The sequence below is a fragment of the Leptosomus discolor genome, chromosome 1 (genome assembly GCF_034619465.1).
Source record: "Leptosomus discolor isolate bLepDis1 chromosome 1, bLepDis1.hap2, whole genome shotgun sequence".
NCBI classification, from domain to species: Eukaryota; Metazoa; Chordata; class Aves; order Leptosomiformes; family Leptosomidae; genus Leptosomus; species Leptosomus discolor.
In genome coordinates, this window is record NC_141391.1 from 22,310,496 (window position 1) to 22,336,232 (window position 25,737).

The following is a 25,737-nucleotide window of genomic DNA, read 5'->3' on the forward strand; positions in this document are numbered from 1 at the left end:
CACAACAGTGATTTTCCCTTAAGTGAATGTTTTGCTTGATACTGCCAATGGCTTTGTGTCTAGCCAGCTTTCGGACTGTCCTAAGCTTTGGGAGAAGTGTGTTGCATAGTACTCACGGGAAAGTAGTGAAAGCAGGGAATTGCCTTTTCTAAAATAGTTAATGTCCTGAGACAGAAGATCAGAGAAGCTTCTTCTGGACCAGGTCACCTGGCCAATAGCTCTAGCAAATGAGTCCGTGCTTGATTATAGAAGTAAGCGTGGTAGTATTGCAACACTAAGCAGGTTACGTTCCCTGTGGACCACATACAGGAGCAAGTATCAAGAGTGGATGTGGAATGGCATTTGCAGTAAAGCTAGAAATCCTCATTCCCACAAAGAGTGCAGTCTTGGCTCATGAGAGTTGTCTGTAGTGGTGGAGAGCAGTACGGGAAATGTGGGGATATCACCGGAGGAAGGAGATAGCATTCGTAAAGGCTTGTGCTGAGTTCAGCTCATATTTGATGTGAAAGGTAACTATTCTTAGTGTCCCTGTGCAAGAAAAGATTTGCCTTAGTCATGTGGCAGTTTGCCAGGCTGCCTTAATGCTTCTGTTGGTTATTTAATAACATCCTGTCTCACCCCAATTTGTCCTCGGTCGTGAAGCAATTTAACAATTCTGTGCATCGTTAGGACATTTTCCTATACTGTCCCTCAGCTGCCCCATGGCTGTGGAATGACTATTTCTGCATTTGAAGAGGGAGGATCCTTAGTGTGTGCCCAGGACTTGCATGTAGGGATGCAGTTTCCCTTGCTCTGTCTTGAACACTGTTTATGAAAGCAAGGGCAAGACCAGCCAGGGACAATGTGGGGTTATAACACTCAAGTCAAACCAGATGTATCAGCACCTTCATCACTTGCTGATTTCTATTTCTTTGAAGGTCAATTGGGTCTTCCTTCTTTATAAGCGGCACCCAGACGTGAACTAATTTAAGGGAAGCCTTTCTGGTTGTAGAAATGGATTTGAATCATCATGTGATATGCAAATGAAAAGGAAGATAATTTACTGAGAGCCAAATGCATTCTTTTTGTCTACTTCCACTTTGTGTGCTATAGAACTGAACTAGTATAGACAGAAGCAATTAGATATCAGAGTCACTAGGCCAAAAAATGGCCTTTATCATTAGCAGGCATTGTGCTGATAGTCAAACCGTTTTCCTTGCAGTCTGCTTTTTCTTCAGTGAACTCTGTCAGCTGCTGGACATGAGTCAAGACATCTGGTAGGAAAGGCATGCGGCGTATGGGCTAGAGAGGCCTGGTTCATGGAGAGTGAGGTTGCTTGGAATGCTGTTTACAGCCCGTGTGACGTGTTATGTGCACGAGCTCTTTCTGTCCTTCAGGCAGCGTTTGCACTTGTCGCTCTGCATTATGACTGTCCTGGAGCATTTCAGCCTTTCCAACACAGTGATTCAGGGATCGTCTGTCACCACTGCAGTAATCGTTTCCTTATTCTGTTGGCTTTACTGATGTATATTAGCCATCCTGTTCACTGGGGTGCTTGTAGCTGTCTAGCTTTGACCAAACCCATCAGGATTTTTAAGCAGACTGAAAGAATATGTAGTCAAGGGCTATTCAGCATAAAAGGCAAAGACAAAGAACAGCAAGAATGATAAACTGAGCACACAGATGCACAAACAACAACAGCTGCTATCAGTGATAGTAACGAAGGCCAGAACTCTTAGAACATTGGTGATGGGCCACAAAAGGAGCACCTCGGGTGTGTCCTTGAAGGGAGTCAGACAGGGCTTTGTAACTGATGAGAAGGAAAGCAGATTGCTATGATCTCATAGGAGGATAGAAGTTTTATTGGGTATTTGATAGGACTTCTGGGACTCTGTAAAACTTCTGTGGGACTTTTAGAGGAAGGATAAAAAGCAGCAAAGGGAGTGATCAAGGTGGATTGCAGAGGAAAAGGCATGGGAAACTGGAGAGGGCATAAGAGACAGATTTCATGTAAGCAGGCTACTGGGCGGTGTGCTTGTCTGGCCAAGATCTGTATGTGGTCACCACAGCCTGTCTTGTGTCTGTTCCTAACTGCTCTCTTTGTGAGTGTCCTTTCTGTTCTGTATGTGCATCTGTGATGCGCTAGCAAACTTCAGGCTGGACTAGGTGGTGAGACCAGAATGAGGTCTCAGAGGCCAGATGCTGGGAATACATCTGGTCTGCAGGAGCTGGATATGGCAGAGACAAGGATCAGGAGATGAACACTCACACAGCGCTCCTTGGTACCTCCTGTGTGTGACCTGCTAGCGAACTTCAAGCGTGCAGAACCAGGAGGAGACTGAAGTCTGGAGAGACCCAGTATAGGAGCTGGAACCTGGAAGAAAGGGCACGGTGTCTGGGCTTGGATTCTGAACAGGTGTAAAGTCTGCACTGGAGTCAGAGGGGTCTGTGAATATGCGTCCATGTATGTGAACTTTAAGCCTGGTTAGCCAGAGTAGAGAAGCGTGATCTGGGCCAGTTGTGTTGTTCAAGTTTTACATAGGTACTGTTGGTGATTATGTGGGTGCCTGCAAAGAAGATGCTGTTCTCCTGCCTCTGTTGATACCTGCGTGGCTGGTCATGTCTGTATTGTGCGTGTACCTGTAGGAAATGCACGTTCAGTCACTTGTACCTTGCTTCTGGTTGGATTTGAAGAAGGGGAAGAGCAGCAGTCTGTCATCTAGCAGACCAAGAGGAATGCTGTGAATCTCAAAATCTGAAGGATTGACTATCCTTAGCACAAACAAAAGGGAATTATGTCTATGTTGCCTTGCTATACAGACAGGGAATCCTTCTGCTGCATTACTCAAAGTTTCTCATCTTTGTGTCGTGTTCTGGACCAAGCTTTGGTGATGGGTTGTGTGTCCTCAGAGGTGAATGACATTTGATGTGAATAAGTTGAGTTTTTTAAAGTGGGTGAGAGCTGCTCTCTGGGGAATGAGGAGTAGGACAGACTTAAAACGGGAAGGGATGAAGGGGAAATTTACATTATTTTCTAGAGCTCTGACTAGTATCTGCCTCTTTCTTTGAGGAATAGTCTGTGTGTCTGGTACAGGCGTGTCATCAGGCCTCAGGAAATCTGGTAAAATTTTGGTACGGACACATTGTTACTGAACTGTCCTGCAGTCTTCTGGATACAGTTAATTAATTAAAATGTTTAGCATAAATTTAAGATGTGAATTTATCCCGATTCAACAAAAAGTCCTTTGCTGTAGTGACTGGCACAATGTATCCTTGAACCCTGTAACCCCATTTGCTGTTAAGAGGCTGGCTCCCACCGGTGGTGTCTGATGCTCTACTGGGTCTGGCTGGGATGCAGTTGATCTTCTCCGTAGCAGCCTGTGTGGTGCAGTGTTTTGGGTTTGCAATTAAAGCAGTGTTGATAACCACTAGTGTTTTGACAATTGCTGAGTGATGGTTGCACAGTGTCCAGGCTTTCTTTTTTCCCCACTCTGCCCCTCCTCCCTTTGGGGAGATGTAGCCTTTGCTCCAAGACTGGCTGGATATTCGTCTGCTTGTGGGAAGTGATGAATGACTGCCATTGCTTCTGTGTTTGTTTTTTTTTTTTTCTTTTAATGTCTCTTTTCTTCACTTATTAAACTGTCTTATCCTCACCTACAGATTTTCTTGCTTATTTTTGCTTTTACTTTCCCATCTGACTGAGGGGGGTGAGCAAGTGGCTGTGTGGGGCTTAGCTGCTGGCTGAGGTCAATCTACCACAGGTGGTCCCCACCTGTAATTGATAAAAAATTGCAAATAAGTATTTCTTGGGTTTCCCCATACTGATCTTATGCTTTGTAGGAATTATAGGCATTTACAGAATGCCACACTTGTATATTCTGCCTTAAAATTCCTCTATGTAATGCTTTTACAGATCCTAAGATTAAGAGGTTTAACATGCTGAAACTACTGCCTTCTGCAGTGATTTGTAGTGTTGCATTGTCTCTTCAACCCTCTGTCTCCCTCTTTGATCTCATACTTGAGATAAAAGCTCGGTGGGCTATAGATCCTCTTGCTCAAGAAGTGCCATGCTGAAGACTCTGGTCAGTGAGTAGAGATGGGAGTCTGTCTCAAGTGACATAGAAAAGAAGGAAACAAACATATGCAGATACCCACTGCCATTTTACTATCTCAGTAGCAGCTAAAATGTTACCACATGTGACAAAGGTATCAGCAGAAAGGAATAAATGTTCTTATTTCCTCTATTATGTAGCTGGCAAATTCTATTCTGCAAAATAGTTTCAATCTCAGAAAGAAAATGTTGATTTTCTATTCTATATTCCAATAGTAATTCAAATTGCCCCTGGCTTTTTAAAATACCTAGCTATTCCTTTCACGAAAAAAAAAAAAAAGTCAATTTCTGGCAGACAGAGCTGGCAAGAATTTGTCTAGTCTTGGGTAGTCACAGTTGATGGTAGTTTGCTTAGATAAAGTTTTGATTTCTTAGCAATTGTGTGAGTACGGTATAATTGTAACATGACCAGTAGAGCTCAAATAGGCCGGTGCTGTCTGCATTCAGTTTTTGTGCTATATGTTTTCCTTTTGGGGGTGGTCGAAGCTATAGTTTCTAAAGCAGCTTAGCTGGCTTAATGGCTCAAATGCTGCTGAAAGAAGTTCTTGCTCCTAGCTGTGTCCCTTCGCTAGTGCTGGGTCTGCTGTTAGTGCCGTGAGTCATTGCAGCTCAGGAACTCGGCAGCAAATTACTGTCTTTGTGTGTCTGGGTTATTTTTCTCTTGAATGGGAAGCTGTTTTGTGGATGGTTTCTCTGAGTGCTGTAACTGGTGTGCTCTATGTTGTGGGAGGGAGTTGGACCTGCTTCCGTAGGTGGTGGTGACCTTGTGGATCAGCTGACTCCATCTTACAAACTGCGTCTTCATTTAGCTGACTGCATTGACAGGCTCTGAGTGAGTCATCCCATTCAGCCTTGAATGACTGCAACCAAAATGCAGGGTTTTCAGATAATTGGGAGTCAGGAGAAAATTGGATACCCCAAATGGCTCTATCAAAGATTACAGCCTGTGGGAAAGGGTAGATGCCACAGCTGGCTGTTTGCAGCGTCGTCTGGATCCTGCATAATAGTGAGGTTTACATAGACTTCAACTTTTACAAACTGAGTAGGAAGTGAATGCCCTTAAGGGGGTTATGACCTGCCTTCAGCTTTGGTTTCAAACTAATGACTGGTTCTTTCATTACAAAAATATGTGCTGTTTTCTGTGACTTGCAAATTTCAACTTTTATTGTTTGTGTTGTAGGATATGTAGCAAAGACTATTAAAATATTCATCTTTCCAGCCCTTTCACAGCTCTGGATATGTGGATATAACTGTTGTGGACTTTCTTTATTTTGCAGTTGCTGCGGGAGCTCAAGCATCCAAATGTCATTTCTCTGCAAAAGGTGTTTCTTTCTCATGCTGACAGGAAAGTGTGGCTTCTCTTTGACTACGCTGAGCATGACCTCTGGGTAAGGTGAATTGTTTGTAGATTCCAGCCCTAGAGTTTTAGTTGCAGAAAAGGGAGACAGTCAGGGAAGACACATTGTTTTAAAGACAGTAGAGCCTTTTACTCTGTGTTGGAAACATTTTCAGTACTAAAGGAGAAGCAATGGAAAATGTTGGGTAAGCACGCTACACGTTTAGTCTGTGACCTCTTTAAGAAGAAAAAAATCTGCATTCAGGTCTCAGTAGCTAGAAATCTAGTTAAATCAACGCAGCTATAACCCTCCATTACAGCTAAAGTAGGGTGCAGGAAAGTGTAATTAATGATGCAGGTGGATTCCCTTTGAAAAATGACAAACTTATTGGCTGAATAGGACAGTTTAGAGTTTTAGTTACATTGCATGTCATGCATGAATACATGAAGCGAAGCAATACCACTGTATAATTGAAATTTAATTCACAAGTTTCAATGGGAAGAGCTTTTTACTCAACTGATCTTCTGAAATTTTAGGAATTTGGGAATCAGGCTGTTTATTCCTAATTACAAGGTACAGCTTTAAAATATAAACGTGTTGGAGGCCAATTTAAGATATATACCCTTTTCCTCTGTTAACTTAATATTTGTAAGCTTAACATCCATTTGGAATACTCTGAAAAAATTAAAGTAGCTTTTTAAAGAATCCAAAATACCATGCAACTTTGACTTCCCTGAAAAAAAAGGTACGTGGGTGCCTCGAGTTAAATCTTACATACATTTTGAGCACTGTTCTCAGTGGAACAAGTATTGTAATACTAACCTTTAAACATATTAGGAAGATTCGGATCAGAGGGTACAACAGAGGCAAGTTGGAACGAGATGGAAATTTCGTTGTATGTGTTCATGTAAGAATTGTGCAGCATGAATCATGAGATGGTTGTTCCACTTGGTGTTTAGACAGACAGCACAAACCAAAGTAAATCTAATTTCTTTTGAAAATGGTGTTCCTTGTAACTGGGAATAATTCAGTAGTATTTGCCTACTATAGTGTGTCAGTTTTCCTTCACCTAATCTGAATCAAAGATATTTTCTTCCACTTAAATGTCTTGGAAGTTCTGATACTTGGTATTGAGATTTTGTTACCAAAATAAAATTGGAGGAAAAAGATGTTACCAAACAGCTGAGATGTTGAGACATTCTAAAGGCCAATGTACAAAACAAAACACAAAAAAAATCTTGAGGAAATGGAGTAAAGGGTTTTTTTGATGTGGAGAAAACCCAAGCACATTCTTTTTTTTGCTGCTCCCCCATATTTATGGATATGATAAGCTACAGAAGTTTAGGAATGTTTGAGTTTGGGTTTTTTTGTTTCAAAATCTGCTACAAGGCTTTGTATTTGTTTGGATGATGGTGACTAGTAGTGACCTGTCCCTGTTGGTATTTATACATTTCTGTGTTGCTTCATACTTAACCAAAATCACTGCAGAAGCACTTCTGTTAATGAAACAGTGGCTTGTATATAAGTAACTTAGGAATGACTCTCACTTTTGACCTTTATGTTTACATACATGTACCTGTATAAACCCCAGAACTCCCCAGACGTACCAGCTCCTGGTTTTTTACTGTATCTGGATGCAAGAGACTTAACTGCAGTGACTGGGCTGGCTCCATGCCCCTGAGAGCCGGCTATGGACCAGATCCTCCAAGGCTGAGCGTATCTAGCTCAGCAGGTCTCAAACAAGGCTCGCAAAAGGGCACAGAGTGTATTAGAGCAAGAACAAAAAAGTCCAGGAGAGCCGTCTGTCTTCCTGTCTGTCTCTGAAGATCCACTTCTCTCTGGCCACTGCATGAAAAGCAACACTTGCTTTGGAGTCAGTGGAAGTGGGAGGCGAGAGGAGGCAAAACTTTGTGGCTCAGGCTGAGCAATGCTTGTACATGTGGTGCTTGGCTGACTGAACAGGGATTGTCACCCTGTCATCAACGTTTCTCTCTGACATGCAGCTCCATTTTTACCATTGGCAGGGCAGGGATGTGCCTTTTCCTCCCAGGAAAGCGAAGCTTGGTACCTGAAGCAAAGGAGGGCAAGCTGTATGGAGCTGGGCTGCAGCAAGAGAGGAAAGGGAATTTCCCAAAGGGGTCTAAGTAGTTGGGTACCTAATTGGCACCTGGAATATGACAGGTCAGGAACCTAGGAAGAACATGATAGAAGTTTGGTGCCAGGTTTTGAATGGACAAGATCGGGGCTGTTTTGGTGATCACACAAGTGTGAGCCCTTACAGAAGAGAAGTGTGAATGCATGAAAAAGTTTGTTCTAGAAATGACCTCTTTCTCAAAAGCAGACAAACACAGAAATGGTTATCATGACCGTGGCACACTTTATGCTATTGAAATTAGTGGCACCTGGGAGTCATGTGCTAAGACAACATACCCTTTTGGATGCCTCATTGGTGCTAGACATCATTGCCTGTGGATACACTTAAAGTTTTTTTTCCATGTCAGACTTCAGGTCATTTTCAGATTGGCAGATTTACAGCTTTGCCCTGTCAACAGCTTCTCTTTTGAGAGTACTGTGCTTTAAGGGTATAGTAAATAAAGGAGGAATAAATCTGGGCTTCTTTCTACTTTAAATATTTAAAACTCCCAATACAGTTTGCAAGAATGTCTGTCTGAAGTTAGGTGTTGAATATTACAGTGTTGTTATTACTCTAGGAGAAAACCTGAAAGTAAAATAATATAGGAGTTAGGTAATGCACTTTTAGTTCTGTGATATGATATACAAGATATCAGCCTATCTTAACAAAAAGAACCCCTAAACAAAAATACCCCTAAAACCTCCAAGATCAGTGATCTGCAAGGGAATTTGCTTTGACAGTTGTATTGGGTTTGTATTCCTTATCCCACTGTGGGAGAGTGAGTGAGTGGCTGTGTGGGGCTTAGCTGCCTGCCAGATTTAAACCACAGCAACTGATTTTATTTTTGAGATATTTCCTTGAGACAGTGATCACTTTACCTCATATAGTACTGATTTTCTAGTACTTAGGGTACATGTTTCTAGTTTTGAAAATGCATGATGAAAGGTTGAAGAAAAACTAAGTCTGTGTAAGGAATTGCTGACAATCTTTTTGTGTAATGCTGTAGAACAAAACATTACACTTTTTTTATTTTGATTTCTTTTTCCCCTTTGCAGCATATAATCAAGTTTCACAGGGCTTCTAAAGCAAACAAGAAACCAGTTCAGTTACCTCGGGGAATGGTGAAGTCACTGTTATATCAAATCCTAGATGGTATTCACTACCTGCATGCTAACTGGGTGTTACACAGGGATTTGGTAAGTGGATCTGCAATGGGTTTTAGCACTGGGATGATAACTGAGGGCAAGGATTGTTTTTTATTAAAAATCACTGGGAAACAAAAACCTTTGTGCTAAGGACACGTACTAATAAATATATATTTTTATACTGCAGTCAGCCTTGATTAGTAGAGCAAATTTTAAAAGCTGGCTACGATCTGATATGCTTATGACAGCGAAGTATATCAGATGGCTGTTTTCATTTTTTGTTTTTCTAAATAAACTATTTTTAAAAGTGTTCATTTAAATAACAGGCATGTTGAGGTATAGACAATGCCTCTGGTAGTATCACTGCAGGCAAGGTAAATAACTAAAAATGGCATATGTGTAGGTAGGGGAGAGGATGATTGGCTATAAGAACTGCTGAAAAAATAAACACTCACTGAAATTATCAGTTTTACTTAGGAAGGTAACTTTTGAAGGCCATTATCTTCTCCTATTATTTATAATCTGTCAGAATTACAACCATGACAGCTTTTGAAGACTTCTGTAAATAAGCTACTGTTTATCCGAACTACAGTATAAGCAAAACATTTGCACCTGAGTTAGTGTTTCTTAACCAGCAAATTCTATTAAATTATTTAATTTGGTGAATCTCACCAGTTCTTATGTATTTGCCTTTGAAATATGTCCATAGCTGGCTGAGCTGGTTCTGTCTGTCTTAAAATTGGGTGGTTTTTCTTACCCAGTTGTCTGTAGCTCTTATTCTTAGAAGTAAATTGGAAAAAAATGCTATCAAAGTATGATACTATCTGTATATGATGCTTCTAATTATTGAAATTTCATTAGTGCATGAGATTATCATTGATTTGACCTTTCATTCCCGTGAGTCAGTATTACCACTGCTATTCTATGGTTGGTGCAGTAAGTCTGGCTTACTTATTACTCTTCCAGAGTCACGTTTTGCTTTGAAATAGCTTTAACAGCGTTCCTGGAAATGTAGTTAATGACTAGTTATTTGTCTTCTATTTTCATGCCAAATAAATGCTTTTACAGAGTGCCAGTCTCTGTTTAAACTGATGGGAGAAGGTTTATCTCTGATAAATAACATTTTCAGAACTGAAATATGAGGAAGCTTTGCTTTATTAAAATAAATGTATGGATATTGTTTTTAATTTGCTCCTGGTTTTAGAAATGGAACAAAAGCCTCAGCACTGAGGGAAAAAGTCAAAAAGGTTGTGGTGGCTTTGTCATAACTCATGAAACAGTGAAGCAAAACATAATGTGGAAATATATAGTGCATGTTACTACTTAGACACACTTTTGTTTTAAACCAAAATGTAATGTCTTACTGTAATGTTCTGCCTGCAATAGTACCCTTCAGTATGTTGTTAAGAGGCATGCAGAAAACAAATAACCTGTCATCAAAATCTAGATTTTTTTTAATGTTTTACTTTCTACAGTTTCAGAAAATTTATGAGCTTAAGCATAATTGAGTTGAGAAAGAGAACCATGCATGTTTTTAACTGGATGGCTCAGGAGATTGGTAATTTATTACAGAGCCTTTCACATCTAGGTCTGTAGCTCAAATACAGTTTCAGTTGGCAACTGTGAAAAACTATTACCATCTCATTTTCTGACCTATGTGAAATGAGTTGGTGGTCTCAGTCCAGCATGAAGTTTTCTTCCAGCAGAAAAACCGCCATCACAATTGGCTATCTTTTGATAATCTGAGGAAGAGACCAAAAGCTTGAGGCAGAGATTGAGAGGTCTTCCCACTGGAACCTTGTCAAGCCGTGTTGGTGAGAATCCTATAAAAGCTGTGCAGGGGCTGCCTGTGCTGCCTCGTTCATGGAAACCTTTGGGTTTGTTGTTTTGAAACTGTTCAGTTTGAGCTGAATTTAGAAGGCACATGTTTCTTGCAGGAGAAAAGAGTTGTATCTGACAGATAGTTTCTTCCATTTATCAGCATCTCTGGGAACAGCCTGAGTTACAGAAGGGATTCTACTTAGTGTTTTGTCTTAGCAAGACAGGGGCGTATTGGTGCAGAGTTAAGCTTGCAAGTTGGGGCTTCAATAGCATGTATATTCTCATCCAAAGCAAAATAACTGATGTTAATGCTTGTTCTTAGATGTGGGTTTCTATTCCAGGATACCTGTAATACTAGCCTTCAGGATTTTCGGTGTTAAATCATCCATTTTAACTCCTGATTGGATGGCTGGACAGATTTATTATGTTTCTCCTACTGTGCGTTTAAAATGTAGGTGTTGCTGTAGTTTCTAAATGTTTTATATTTCTCTAGATTTAGATACACAGAGTTGTTTAAGTAACATGCTTGCTTTCATTTCATATACTAGCTTTTTATAAGATCAATGGTGCTTGGGGGTGGTAGGAAGCTAAGGAATATAGTACTTTGGCAGAAAAATCTGTTCTTTGCTACATCTCATAGGATAAGGATTTTTTTTAAAGGGTAAGAAAGCTCATGCCTTGGGAAAGTAATTATCTTCCATCTAAGTGCAGTTTTCTGGTTTGGGGATTTGGGTTGGTGGTTTGTTTTGTTTTTTAAGATGTCTTGATGAAGTTAGCTTTTAGGTAGGTAATGTTTTGGGGGTTTTTGAGATCTTGACTTCTGTAATCAGAAACAAAATATGGCGTAAAGTAACTCCTTTCTTGCTAGCCTCCACAAACCAGGCAGTAAAACTTAATGGCTATTAAAATCACACAAATTTAGACTGAAATTTGTCTTCATAATGGTGCAAGATTTGTATAAAGCAAGTATATTCTGTATGAAACAGTAAACTGCAGGAAGACAACAATTGCCTATTGTGTTTTTTCTAATGGTAGTTTGTCTTTTACAAAGGAAATGCATACAAATCGTAGCAATGACTTAACTATTTAAATAGTAAACTCTTTGCTGTTTTTTTTTCTTTCACTGGTTGCATGAAAGCCGATTCACCATTTCTATCAGAGCAAGGGAGATGTTGATTGTATTTGTTATCTTTGAATACTGCTGTGCTTGAGTTAGGTTTTCCATAAGTCTTTGAAACATTCCATAAAACTTTTCAAAAAATAAATGTCAGTCCTTTTAAAATTTCTTATTTGACTTGCATATTCTTCAGCTTTTTTTAATTTCACGACTGAGAGCAATTGAAAGCAGATTGTTTATTCATGTTCTGACTGTAGCAGGAAGGAAATGAGAACACTTCATGTAATTACGACAAAGTGCATCAATTATAGTTTTAATAATATTTTGAATTTAGTTATCAAGCATGCCTGAAACATACTGCATTTTGCTGACTTTTTTTCTTAGTATTTTTTCCACTTCATGATATCCAGCTATTGGACTTCTTCCTTTACTCAAAGTTCTTATTCCACACTAAAAATAAGCATAAGCAGAAGACTGGCCATTGACCTGTCTTCATCAATTTGCAACCTCAACAGCAAGAGAAAAAGAGAGGATGGACTTTGTCATGTGCTTGGAATATTTCTTCAAGTAATGGGCTCAAAATAGAGGTCTCTGCATAGTACAGCAACTTCTATGCCATGCCTGTTAGCATCTAAAAGTGCGTCTTTATTTAATATTAGTTTGTAGTAGTCCTGTCCACGCAGTCAGGATCCAGTCTCAGCTAAAAGATGAGCACCCCTCTGCTGGTTTTGTGTGATGACAGTAAGATTAGCCTTCAATTTAAATTAATAATAGATTTTGCACTGAAACTATTTAAAGTGCTCATGTGGTGCAGCCACACTTAAAAACATATCACCACTGCCCCCCCCCCCCCCCCCCAACCCCCTTAAACCATCCCCAAACAAAAAAAAAACAAAGGAAACCTCACAGCTCTTACTTGTAGTACTGCAGCTGAGACACTATGATGAAATGGTTTTTGTTCCCAAATTTCCAGGCTAAATTCCCTGACCTGTTTCTTTGTGCGTGGTCTGAGTGGGTGCTGAACAGATTAACTGCCACTTGGCAAGCCAGGTATGGAAGTGAGGAACACAGTGCTGGGCTCCTGCTTCCCATTCCCCTCCTCCTGTCTTTTGCCAAAGGAATGACAATCTCATAGCCTTTGTCAATAACATCCATGTCCTAGTTAGTCTGGAACTGCGTTGCTGCGGATGTGGCTGATTGCAGAGTAGCGCTAGCACAGGATACTGCAGCCTAGTTAATGCATTCCTGGTGTGCAGCTCAGCTAAACTGCTGCTGTGGTACGAGCACTGTTTTTTAATAAGCTTTCAGGCAGACAAGCTTTAATACAGCTGGAATGTAGCTTCCTGGGACCTGCACTCTTCCCAGGGGTACCTGCTGCCAGGTGTGGGATTAATGGGAACATTCAAGATGTTCTTTTAACAATAAATGAGGAGAAGCCACTGCCACGGTGGTTTTTTATAGACAACATCTTACTCATTTTCTTTCTCTGGCTGTGAATCGCTTAAGTATGTGCTTTAGGCAAAGTTAAAAGTATGGAACTTTTACCCTGCCAATTTACCATTTTCCACATTAGAGCTCTTGAATCCAAAGATGTTTCCCTCATCAATATTCAGGGCTTACTTCAGAAATACAGGAATGCCCTTGTGCTTACAAAGCTTACATTTGAAGGAATGAACCTAAATACTTACAAACAAATAGTAGGAAAAGCTGTGTACGTTACTAGAAAGAAGTTAGCAGCTTTTAAAAGCAGGATGGTCTTCTACCCTGTTTAAGTATATAAGCAGATAATAGGCATGATTTCCCAAAAGATACTGTAATGACTTAGTGGTGATTTACTTTCAAAGGAGAAAAAAACCCAAACAACCAACCCAAACCCAGACACTCTTGGTTATCAGCTGTTGCATTTTCCAAGATGTTTGTTTCCAAGGTGTTTTTCATTATGTGTGTCCTTTCATGAGATCACAAAAGAACAATGTGTCTGGCAGAACCTTGTTTTCTTGCATAGGCTATAATAACATGCTTTCCTGTGAGTTGTAGTTGACTATAATTCTAAATATTCTGTAGTTAAAATAACATTATCTAGTGTTTCTTACATGTTCCTATTTATTCCCTTGTCTGCCTTTCTGAGCATTTTCTTAGATTAAACTTTCAAACCAGTAACTAATCAGAGTGTAGAAATGATCAGAAGAAACTGCGAAACTAGGTATTTGATGCTTGTGCGAATGACTTTAAAAAAAATTAAAAACCACCAAAAAACCACAACAAAAAACAACTCCCAAAAAACACCCCTCTCTTTTTTTTTTTTTTTTGAAGATCTGCTGTGCAAGTGAGAATCCATTTGGCTTGCTTTCTTGGATGTTGTTGTTGGCAATGGCCTGTGAGGTCAAGCTCTTGATTGAGTTGTGTCTGTCAGCTTTGTACAAATGCAGATTTGAAGCTAGAAATGCAGAGTATATTGCTGCAGTACTACCAGCCTTCCAGTCAGAAAAGTAGAAGGCATACTGCTTAGAGATCTTTGAATTCACCATAGAGAAGCCTATAGAGATACATAAAATCATTTGCTTCATGGAAGCAGGTCATTGTGAGGCCACTCTCTTTGAAAGGTCACAGCAATCAGAGGAGGTTCCTGAGGGGAAAAAAGCAAATGTCACTCCAATCTTCAAGAAGGGCAAGAAGGAGGATCTGGGAAATTACATGCCAGTCACTCTTGCCTTGATCACTGGGAAGGTGATGGATCGAATCCTCCCGGAAGCCATTTCCAAACATTTGAAAGACATGAAGGTGATTTGGAGTAGACAGCATGAGTTTATGAAGGGGAAATCATGCTTAGCCAACCTGAAAGCCTTCCATGACTAGCCCGGTGGATGGGGGAAGAGCAGTGGATGTTGCTTACTTTTGTAAGGCTTTCAACACTGCATCCCATAGCATCCTTGTAGACAAACTAAAGAAGTACAGACTAGATAAGGGCACAGTGAAGACAGGTGGATTGAAAACCAGCTGAGTTGATGGGCTCAGAGGATTGTGATCAGTGCCATGAAGTTGAGCTGGACATCAGTCACTAGTGGAGTGTCCCAAGGGCTGGTACTGGGTTCGGTGCTGTTTAACATCATCATTAGTAACCTGGACAATGGGACAGAGCACACCCTCAACAAGTTGGCCGATGATTTCCAGAGGTGCCTTCTAACCTCAGCCATTCTGCGAATGTGTTAGATCTTCACCATTTGATCTGTCTTGAAAAATTCAATTACTGCTTTTTCAAAATCTAAAATCCAGCTCCTGACAAATTAAGAGAAGCTGGGGCAGGGGGGAAGTGAGAGCAGGTGTGAGTTAGAAGAATATGAAAGATCAAATAGCTCATATGGAATAAGGAACAATGTGAAGAAAGCAGTGAACTACAAAACTTTTCCAGCAAAGGAGGACGTTTTTGAGATGTATCTTAACTGCAGCATGATAAGAGGGAGGACATGGTGCCGTTTTCTTTTCCTGAGGAAAAAAGGTTAGGTATCCCCAAAAGTGCTTTTGGGAAGCTGTGTGTTCATAAAATGAAAGATATCTTTCTACTGGATCATCAAATTGTAACCAACTTTGGATACAAAACGCTTCTATAATGGCAGTATCACTAGAAAGAGACACCTGAGTCTCGAGAGATGGAAAAATTTGTCAGTTCTATAGGATTGAAGTGTTATGGAGATTTGTATTTTTAGACCTTTCTTGGATTAACCCTAGGTCTTTTATTCTTAGCTGGAATACTCTCCCTATTGTGGTAAAGCACTGAAATCAGATGGAAAGATAAATGAAAATAGAATATTTAGTCTTCTTCTCCAGTTGTATTTGGGTCTTCATTGCAAGACTTCCTGGTGCTTTTATTAATTTGCTATCTTTAAAGATAGTGAACAGATTTTTTTAGTTCATAGGCCACCTCCATTCAAGCAATTCTTAAATATGAATATAATCTTTCATAGCTTTTTACAAGTTAATCATCTTTAGCCTCAGCTCTTATAAGCAAGTGTAAGGTTATTTAACAAATTTTAAGTAAGGATTGTGAAAGGATAGAGTAAAACTCTGAGATGTATGGTAATATGTGAGATCGAGATACACCAGAAAATAATTTTAATCCAAGCAACCAACGTTTAGCAAAAATGGGAAGCCAATCCTGAAAGTTCTCAATAATCTTTTACTGCACAATACTGTTAGATAGCTATTTATAGTAAAATGAAATCCTGAATAGGGGAACTTTTGGTAGATATTTTCCTTCATGCAAGTAAAAAGCTTGTTTATAAACTTGATTCAGATGAAAACAGGCGTGCAAGCAAAGGTCAGAAATCTCACAATTTCAAGAACATTTTCCAAATCCGATTCTGTTAAAACTACTGCATCTATGCAAAGCCTTTGACACTGTCCCACACGACATCCTGGTCTCCAAAGTGGAAAGACATGGATTTGATGGATGGACCACTTGGTGAATAAGAAATTGGCTGGAAGGTTGCACTCAGAGAGTTGCGATCAATGGCTCCATGTCTGAGTGGAGACCAGTGACAAGCGGTGTTCCTCAGGGATCGGTACTGGGACTGCTCTTAACATCTTTGTTGGCAACATGGACAGTGGCATTGAGTGCACCCTCAGCAAGTTTGTTGATGACACCAAGTTGTGTGGCGAGATCAATGTGCTAGAGGGAAGGGAGGCCATCCAGAGGGACCAGGCCAACGTCATGAAGTTTAACAAGGCGAAGTGTAAGGTCCTACACCTGGGTTGAGGCAATCCCAAGCACAGATACAGGCTGGGTGATGAGTGAATAGAGAGCAGTCCTGGGGAGAAGGACTTGGGGGTGCTGGTGGATGGCAGGATGAACATGAGCCAGCAATGTGTGCTTGCAGCCCAGAAAGGCAATCGCATCCCGGGCTGCATCAAGAGAAGTGTGGCCAGCAGGTCAAGGGAAGCCATTCTGCCTGTTTACTCTGCTCTGGTGAGACCCCACCTGGAATACTGCGTCCAGTTCTGGAGCCCCCAACAGAAGACAGACACAGAGCTGTTGGAGCGAGTCCAGAGGGCTACCAAGATGGTCAGAGGTTGGAACACCTTTCCTATGAGGACAGGCTGAGAGAGTTAGGCTTGTTCAGCCTGGAAAAGAGAAGGCTCCAGGGAGACCTTATAGCAGCCTTCCAGTACCTGAAGGTGGCCTACAAGAAGGCTGGGGAGGGACTTTTTACAAGGGCCTGCAGTGATAGGACAACGGGTGATGGTTGGAAGGTGGGAAAGGGCAGGTTTAGATAAAGAAGAAGTTCTTTGCTATGAGGGTGGTGAGACACTGGAAGAGGTTGCCCAGAGAAGCTGTGGCTGCCCCCTCCCTGGCAGTGTTCAAGGCCAGGCTAGATGGGGCTTTGAGCAACCTGGTCTGGTGGAAAGTGTCCCTGCCCATGGCAGGGGGGATGGAACTATATGAACTTTGAGGTCCCTTCTGACACAAACCATTCTCTGATATTCAAAGGCTCATTTACTTGATTGTCATGTCCGACTGTATCTGAGTATTATAATGTGAAAAAGTGGTTTTGGGGAGGTTTTTTCATCCCCATATTGCTTACAAAAGCAATACCACTTATATTTCACGTCTGTCAGAAATAACAAAGCACCATATACAACAGTGTGAGGAAAATTTGGACTATTAGGAGATTTTGAAAGGTTTACTCAAGTACCTTACTTGTGAAATCATAGGAGCTATTTGTGAAAGTTGCCTTCATTGTTTAACTGTCCAGAAGGCTTGAGGTTTCTATTAATGTTTCTTTATTAAGCAACTTTCAGAAGAAAGTGTTTAGGAATGTGGTGTTCTGAAAATCTGTAGTCAGCTACCCAAAACTGACAGCTGAGGGATCCCATCGCTTCATATGTCTCAAACTTGGCATTTTCAATAAGTTATAAATTCATTTGGTAGTTGTTACTGCAGCAATCTGAGAGTCCATTTATACTGCCCTCGTAAAGGCTTCAGAAAAGAGAGTAATTTGTTTGCAAAAGGAATGTGCATTAAAACCTGTGCTAACTTCATTCTGTCTTGCAGTACAAAAAATGGGAGAGGAGGGAGAAGAAGCAGGATGTAGCTGTTTTGATGTACAGAAAGGTGGTCAGATGACCACTGTCTTCATAACAAAAATGAAAATTTGGAATTTATCTGTATTTCAGAGCTATTTTTTATTGAAATATTAGAAAATCTTCTCTTTTCTTCTAGTTTCAGTAGCTGAGGATTTTTGAATACTGCAAAAGAGATACCTTCCTAGCAAGTGTAGTTACTCTGTCATTCTGTCTTGAACTTCTGCACTTTTCAGAAAGCAGGATGCCCACATGCAGTGTCCTTTATATAAATGGGGCTCATTTCTTAAGGTGCTGTTTTGTCAGATTTGGATTTGGTAAATACTTTTGCTATTGCCTTTTTCAAGCTTAGAAATATTTTTACTTTTTTAAATTCCAGGGCATTTAAGTAGATGGATAACTGAAGTAAAGGATGTAATAAGAATCATATGGGTGTAATATAAGCAATATATTGAGGAATATAATTTGTATATGGATACCTGATATATAGATAACTTTTGTATCTGTCTCTCTGTGTGTGTATATGTATATGAGGATTTTTTAAAGTAGTTTGAGTCTGTTTTTATCTTTTTAATAGCAAAAGTTCTGCCAGAAATAGGTGAGATTTTGGGGACGGAAATACATTAAGTGATGGGCAGACTATACTAGATTTCTTTCTTCTCTGTAGCTTTAAACTTGTTCTTTTGTTACTAGCCTGTTTTTTAATGTGCTGGCTTTGCAAGATGGCCAGATATCTGATCGTGGTGCTGGAAAGAGAGTAATGTGAGTAAGTGATCCTTCACTGTTTGAAGGCTGGCTCGATCATCTCCGTGCATTGCCACGCAGTAGCGATAGGTAAACTGGCTGAGATTACTCTCATATCCAGGTATATAAACACAATTAGAGGTAAGACTTCTGCAAAGGAAAGGCATTCTAGAAACTTCAGATCTAATTCGCATCGTAAAGGTAATGAGCTGTGCTAGCCAGACAGGAAAAGTATCAACAAAACTTTTAGTTCTGACATGAGAGGGGCATGGAGGACAAGAAGCTCTTTGATCACAAATGTACCTTTGAAGTAAGCTTAGTCAATAAAAACCCTGCAGTAGGGTTTAGTAAAAACCCTAGAGTATGATTTTGGAAACACTTAGATGCCGTTTGCACTTTAGTTTTGTTGGGTTTTTAGTACTAAATACCTTGTTAAAGTGGTGGCAAATTTGTCACTGTGTAAAATGCTGTGGAAGATAAGAATATAAATCATATATAATACAGGAAATAGCCGTAATAATCATGTTGTCTGCATCCTGCTGTAGAAAGAAAATGCAATGATCTATATGAATGATCTATACTCATACTATAGAGGAAAAGTTGGAAAGATGATAAGAAAACAGTTCTTTGATGAACTCTAAATCTGAGCAGTTTCAAAGTAGCCTGTGAAAAGTTCACCTTGTAAATAGGGCACACTTATCTCGTATAAAAGCTTGCTCTGTATGAACTCCCAACTTTACCCAGCTTGCTCTGAACATGAGTGACACAAAACATAATCTTTGGGGTGTTGTTTGAACTATCGTGTTTGTTCTGTGCACAAAGGTGCTTTAACAAGCACGCACGAGCAAAGCCCAGCCAACCACTGGAAAGTCCACAGTAAGAAATTGCATAGGCTTTTCACCTTTTTTTGTTTTTTCTTCATCCAGAACAGGAGTTATGTATTAGACAATACAAGTAGGGTGATAGAGAAGTGATGAGAGTACTATTTAAATGAAAAACAAAAATAAAATAGGGCTGTTAAGGAAAATGGCATGGGCTACCACAACTGCATGCAAACCGAGGAGTAAATAAGGCAGGTTTCTTCCTTTATGTGAAAGTGTTAGAAAGCATGAGAGTACAGTACTACTGAATGCCTGTCAGCCTGTGGAAGCTGCTCCAACGAAATGAATGAGCAAAACCAGTACTCGATATTTTTATTACCCATACAAAATCCTCACTTGTGAGGCAGAACTCTAAATTGAAAAAGGAGATGGAATTATATCCAGAATAACGTCATACCTAAAAAACAATTTCAGCGCACGCTCTCCTCTTGCATTTGATCCCGCTGTGATGTATCCATAGCATCCAGAGTCATCCTGACCTATGGGCAGAGTAATCGCTTGTGTAGCAAAACCCACAGGAAATATATTTCTACAAGATTATTTGTTTTGATTTATTAAGTTTGTTATTACACTTCTGAATGATTTGTTAATGATATTTGACATGTTAGATTTTCCTGCAATAATAATAGTTTTTGCCTATGATATCCACCTTTCTTTCCTTGGAGACTTAGTACAGAAAGTCACACCCTGTAGCTTTTCCTGATGCACATTGTTAGAGTGGGAAAGCTGGCCTGAAAAGTGTAATTATTTTTTTTTTTCTTTCAACTTTAATTCAGTTCCAATGAAAGCGCTAGAAAAGCCTGTGTATTAGGCCGTGCACAGGCTTTAGTAAGTTACATTGCCCCATGTTGGCAGTAACCAAGTGACAGCAACAGAAAGAAATTCTTGGAGTGTGTTCAGAGCATTAAAAATGTGATAGTGAGGCCAACAGCTTTCATCAGGCTGAAATGCAGATAAAATAACTAGCAGAAGGCCTCCCTGGCATAGATATGGCATGCCTCTATCTTCTATCCTATCCAAATACTTTCTGTACTTTTAAAATTTTTGAGCATGTGTGCTTTGGTAATTTAGGTTTTTGTTTTTGTTTGGCTGTTACTGGCTGTTACAAGATGCTTGATTTATTTTCTTTTAAACTGCTCTGAGATGTTCTTTGTAAGAAGATAATAACAGGAAGTATTAAATGAAAATAGAATTTCTTAATTTTCCAATGCTTTTCACAATTCATGTGGTTTTTAATTAAAAAGAAAACTTTAATGTTTAGATTTAATACATGTTGAGTTCTGTGAAGCCGTTGTTTTCACCAGTGTTTGTAGTGGTCTTCTGATGATAATTTTATTTTAAAGCCCCAAATCAGTTAATAAATGCAACTGAAATGATCTTTATTATGAATGCACATCTTTGAATTCAAGGAAGTAAGTTAACTTCAGAAAAATACCGATACTATCATTTGAGTATGGTTGTATTCATACTTGCATTGTGCTAAAGTACTATTTAGCATTGAAGTACACAGTTTCATTCAAAGTGGAAAGAGAATTGAATTACTTTCCTTAACCATAAAATGATCAAAAAAAGTCAGTTCCAATCCCTAAGAATGCAATAGAGGAGCATCCTACCTTGTTAGTAAGGAAATATTTTGGTGTGTATCATGATTACTTGAAGATCAGCAAGGTTGTTAAGACAGATCTACCTTAAGAAGCATAAATGTTTTGTGGGTCATAGACCCTGAGATGGGGTTTGAATTTTGCAAGGCTAGCTGAAAGCTGAAATCTAGTAGGTTTTTGCTGCAATTTTTCTTGTCAGAGGACCTAACTGGGAAGTGGTAAACCACATCAATATATTAAGATTTCTACTGCTATGTCACAAAAGTGCTCTTCAGTGCAGAGTACAACTTGGTAAGCCCTTGCACTTGTCTTTCAAAACCTTTTTGATTATTTTTTTTTTCCCTGTGCCATTGAATTACAAACTCTGCAGCAAGACATTTTTAACTTGTGTTTCATGCTTCTCAGGCACTTGCTCACATACTGAAGAAGTTGAAATTTTATGTCTGATTGTGGGGTTGTGCATTTGAATCTGTTCCTGGATTGTTCAATACAATACTTTCATGTCTAAAATATGAAGAAGTCATTCATTCTAAATCTTAATGGAATCATTGTTGAGGCCATGTTTGCAAAAGCCAAATAATTTAGGGATAAAAGCACTTTGCTTAGTATTTAAAGTTAAACTGCTTTTTTAAAATGAAAATCAATATTATACTTTTTCCCATTATGTTAGCACATCATAGGTAGAAATGGGTGGGACAGTCAGTTCTGAAAGTTGGTGTCACAGCCACTAATGATGCACAAATATTAGGAGTTAACAGGGTTAATAAGGGTGACTTACCCATCGTTGTGAACCCTCTGCTGAGTAGTGGTTAGGATGATACTAAAACCTTGTTAAAAGGTGCTTTAAAATGGGGGTGCAAACAGGATGAGTCTGTTCATAACTATACATGGGAATACTGCGAACAGTTAATAAGTGGCGGAGAAAAAAGGTAGCATCTACATTATAATATCATAGATAGTTCAAAAGAATTTTGGTTACTCATTGATAGGTATGTTTAAAATCAACCTCTGAAAACTACTGAGTTCAGAAACAGCCTAGTAGCAAAAAATATGTGGAGTAGTAGTTCCTACAGACCTGGTTTGACGCTAAAAGTAATAAGTGTCAAAGATCACAATGGCTAAACTATCAAAAAGCCCAGGTTTTTTCCTTGGTGCTTTGATGAGTAAGACTTAGTGGAAGGAGGACCCAACAGCAGAATTCCTTTCCTGGAGCATCAGAAAGTGTCCTGTGATTTCCAGACATCTAGTATGCGGACATAGAGTAGATAATAATCTCCCACTCCTGTGAATAACTTGCTGTGAGCAACAGGAATGCTGTCTTTTTTTGATATGATCAGACCTCATCAAGATATAGATTAATTAGTATAGTTTTCATGTTTGCATTTTTATCTTCAAAATAGAAAACCAAATAAGTTCTAAAATCTGAGTTTCCCTTCTGAATGAACACAGACATCTTCAGTGTATGTTAAGAAGCAGTGTGACTGCAGTATTTGTTCAAATGGAACATTTTTGGGTTTGTTTTGTTGTTTGTTTGTTTTTTTTTTTAAAAAAAAGGTAGCAGTCCTGCAGAAAAGATGTGGAGAAAATGCATGGCTCGTAACCTTAATGTGAATCGATAGCCTTACACAGTGCAGCAAAACAAGATACCATATTGGGAGTGTATAAAGTGGAAGATGCTGTGCAATGTGTATAAAACAATCCTTCTGCTGTATTTAGTGTTAGCAAAGCCTCAGCAGGAGCAGTGTGTAATTTGGAGCACTTGAATTCAAACAAGTGGCCCAAGGCAGAACAGCTAGAGGGAAGTGACAAGAATGATCATACATCAGAAAAAATTACCTACTAGGAAACACTGAGCAGAAGAGACTTCTTTTAATGTAGGTGATAGGACTGAAAAAAAATGTAGATCTTCAGATGTGTAAGTTGTCCTTGCAGTGAAGGAGTGGTTGTCTACTCTTTCTGCTGATGTATAAGAGAAGAGGCAGTGGGAGTAACCTCATTTGTTGTGTTAGAAGGAAAGGAAAACCACTGCAATAGAGGTGAGTTGAGAGAGAGTAGATTGCCTGGGAATTATGCAGCCTGCATCATCAGAGACTTTAGATTGGGGGGAACAGAGAGCGTATCATGTGTCGTTCAGGCAGATGGATGAAGGTGACTAGGTGAAGATCTATGAACCTGTTGGCCTCTAATTTTTTAGCACCTTCGTTTGAAATTAGCCTGTTTCTTAGGATATCTGTTTGCGCTTTGCGAATAATGGCTAAATTAGAAGTACCTAGAAATATTTCAGTAAGGATCTTTGTTCTTTCTTCAGTAGTAATAGTGATTAGATGCACAAGGTTAGGATTTGTCTAGGGATCACACAAGGAGTCCTGCAAAGCCAGATCTAGGACAAGATAAGATTTAGTGCAGTGCCATGGTCACAAGGCCATTCCTGTATGAGAATGAATTATTCCCCTGCTGCTGAGGTGGGGTGCTGGGGGAGAAGAAAGGTAATTTTTCTTAAATTTCTTTCTGTGGGGTCGTCAAAGTTATTTTATTGGTTTCTGAAGTATTCAGCTGTACATCGCTGCATGGCTCTTCACATTCGGTTTAGGATCATGACAGCTCTCTCATTTGCATTTGTCTGGCATGAGCAAATTATTTTACTTGATGGCAAAAGTAAATATGCCTCTATTAGAACAAAAATGAGTGACTGTGAAGAGTTGGCCCATTTGTAGTTATAAAAAAGAAAAAAGCTGTTTTAAAAGCAGTGTGTTGTCAGAACCCAGTATAAAAATTACTGAAAGGTTGTTTTTTTTTTTTCACTTGCCCAGCCCAAGTGGTTTGAATAAGCACTTTAAACTTGCATCTTCCCTGGATAATTAAAATTAAAGTGAAATTTAACAAATTGAACTGAAGTTTGTCCAGATTTCTCCCTTCTGTTTCTAATGACTGCTTATTTTTCTTTGCAAATGAATTTATAATGTGTAATGAGTTGCCCAAAGAGGCAAATCTGGAGAGTTGTTTTTTTTTTTTTTCCTCCAGATGATGGACTTGAGTCAAAGATATGTAACAAGAATCCCTACCCCACGTTTTGACTTTTATCAGTGGACTTGAATGCTTTTCAGGGAGTTCTCAGAATGTTTATGGGTTAGGAACAACAGTACTGTCCCTATGCTGCTTTCTGGTGGATACTCCCCAGTTGAATTTAAAGACTGATTAATGGTCTCGTTTGAAAAACTCTTTCAACTAACAATGTTGTTCCAGGCTACTAATGAAATTATTTTAGAAATGAGAACCTTCAGAATAAAACCTCTCATGTTTAATTTAATTTTTTTTGATCTTTAACTGTAACGTTGTATATTTACAGTGATGTGACTACATAAATATTTTTGTTTGTAGTGAGAATCTTCTGTTTCAAACAGAGCTGTTTCAGTGACTCTAGAAAGAGGTGGACTTCGGTGAATGGGTATTCCATATTGACTGAGGGTTTTTTTTTATTTTGCAACTTTAGAAGACTCCTATGCGGATTTCTGAATTTTTTGTATTCTTAAATGTTTTCTCTAAATCGTGAGAGGAAAAAAATCTGAGTGTGAGTCAAGCTGTTGCTACTTATTTTGCTAACCAGTACTGTCTTACCTCTTTGTGCTTTCTTTTCTCATCTGTACCTACCTTGAACTTAGGGTAGAAGATGTTTGGGGCAGGAATTGTTACCCAGTGCTGTGCTGATTAACCATCTGACATAGTGGAGTCTTTGTGTGAATATGGCTTCTTGTCCCTATCAAAATCCAAATAGTGAAATATTTTAAGGAAAAAGATCATGAGGATGTTACAAGCATTTTTGTAGAGTGTTATCAACCTGTGAGAAGAGAGAGGGGGAAGTTACATTTTAGGTCAATATATTATTTATCTGAAAAATTTTAGTGCCTGTGTAATTTATCATTAACTCTAACTAAAAAATATTAATTAGGTGTGTAGCTTATTAAAACCTCAGATATATTGAAGCAGCTTTTTGAAAGATACGCATATTTTCTCTTTGAGTCCCAGCATAGCAATAGAATGGTTTATGTGGTGAAATAATGTGTTTTCTTAACTAGCAGTTTGAATTGCTTTAAATTTCAACGTTAATGCTGAATTTAAAGATTTATGCTGCTTGTTTATTTCTAGAACTTTTCTAGAAACAATCAAAATTGAATGTTTTGTGAGCTGTGTGCCCTCATACTGCAGGTTTTTTTTATGTTGAAGCAGTATTTACCTGAAGTGTATGCATTTATTAAAAAACAACAACAACAAAAAAAACGAATCAAAAAGGGGGTGGTGATGTGGGGCACAAGTCTTTCTGCATATCACTGAGCTAATGCAGCACAAGTTGGATCTGTTGTTATTGCTGTTGGAAAGATAATGGATTCTATCTTAGCTTTTTGATCACAGTTAAGCTATAACAATTTTTTCTGTCTTTAACCCGTTCTCAACACCTCAAATTCGTTTTACGTATTTTCTGTGTGGATTGTACAGTTTCAGAAATCCATGTTGAGCCTTTCCATGAGCAGTAGTAATTAAGTTTCTCAAGGAAATTTTTTGCTGGATTATTAATTTTTTTGCACCTTGTTTTAAACATTGTGTATTACTTCTAGGTCAATATCAAATTGTGGTCTTTTGTCTCTTTGAATGTGTTTACATCAGAGCCTTATAGATTCAGGAAGACTTGAGAATTTCCTAGAATATGTTAGTAAATGACACTGGAATATTAGGATTTGTTATACTAAATTTTAGGTAGCCTAAACTATCTTTCTGGTGTACTTTTTTCTTCAGA

General features: G+C 39.1%; 1 protein-coding gene across 3 annotated transcripts in view; it reads left to right on the plus strand.

Annotated features, from left to right (window-relative positions):
- Positions 1–25,737, plus strand: part of CDK8 (cyclin dependent kinase 8) — an 84,052-nt gene that overhangs the window by 35,208 nt on the left and 23,107 nt on the right. For 2 of the 3 annotated variants that reach the window (XM_086481837.1, XM_086481838.1), the window contains exons 3-4: positions 5,368–5,478; positions 8,617–8,757. In XM_086481837.1, coding sequence (XP_086337963.1) covers positions 5,368–5,478; positions 8,617–8,757 — 252 coding nt within the window. Of the gene's footprint in view, positions 1–5,367; positions 5,479–8,616; positions 8,758–25,737 lie in introns of those variants that run through there. The other variant, XM_086481839.1, reaches the window with a different exon arrangement.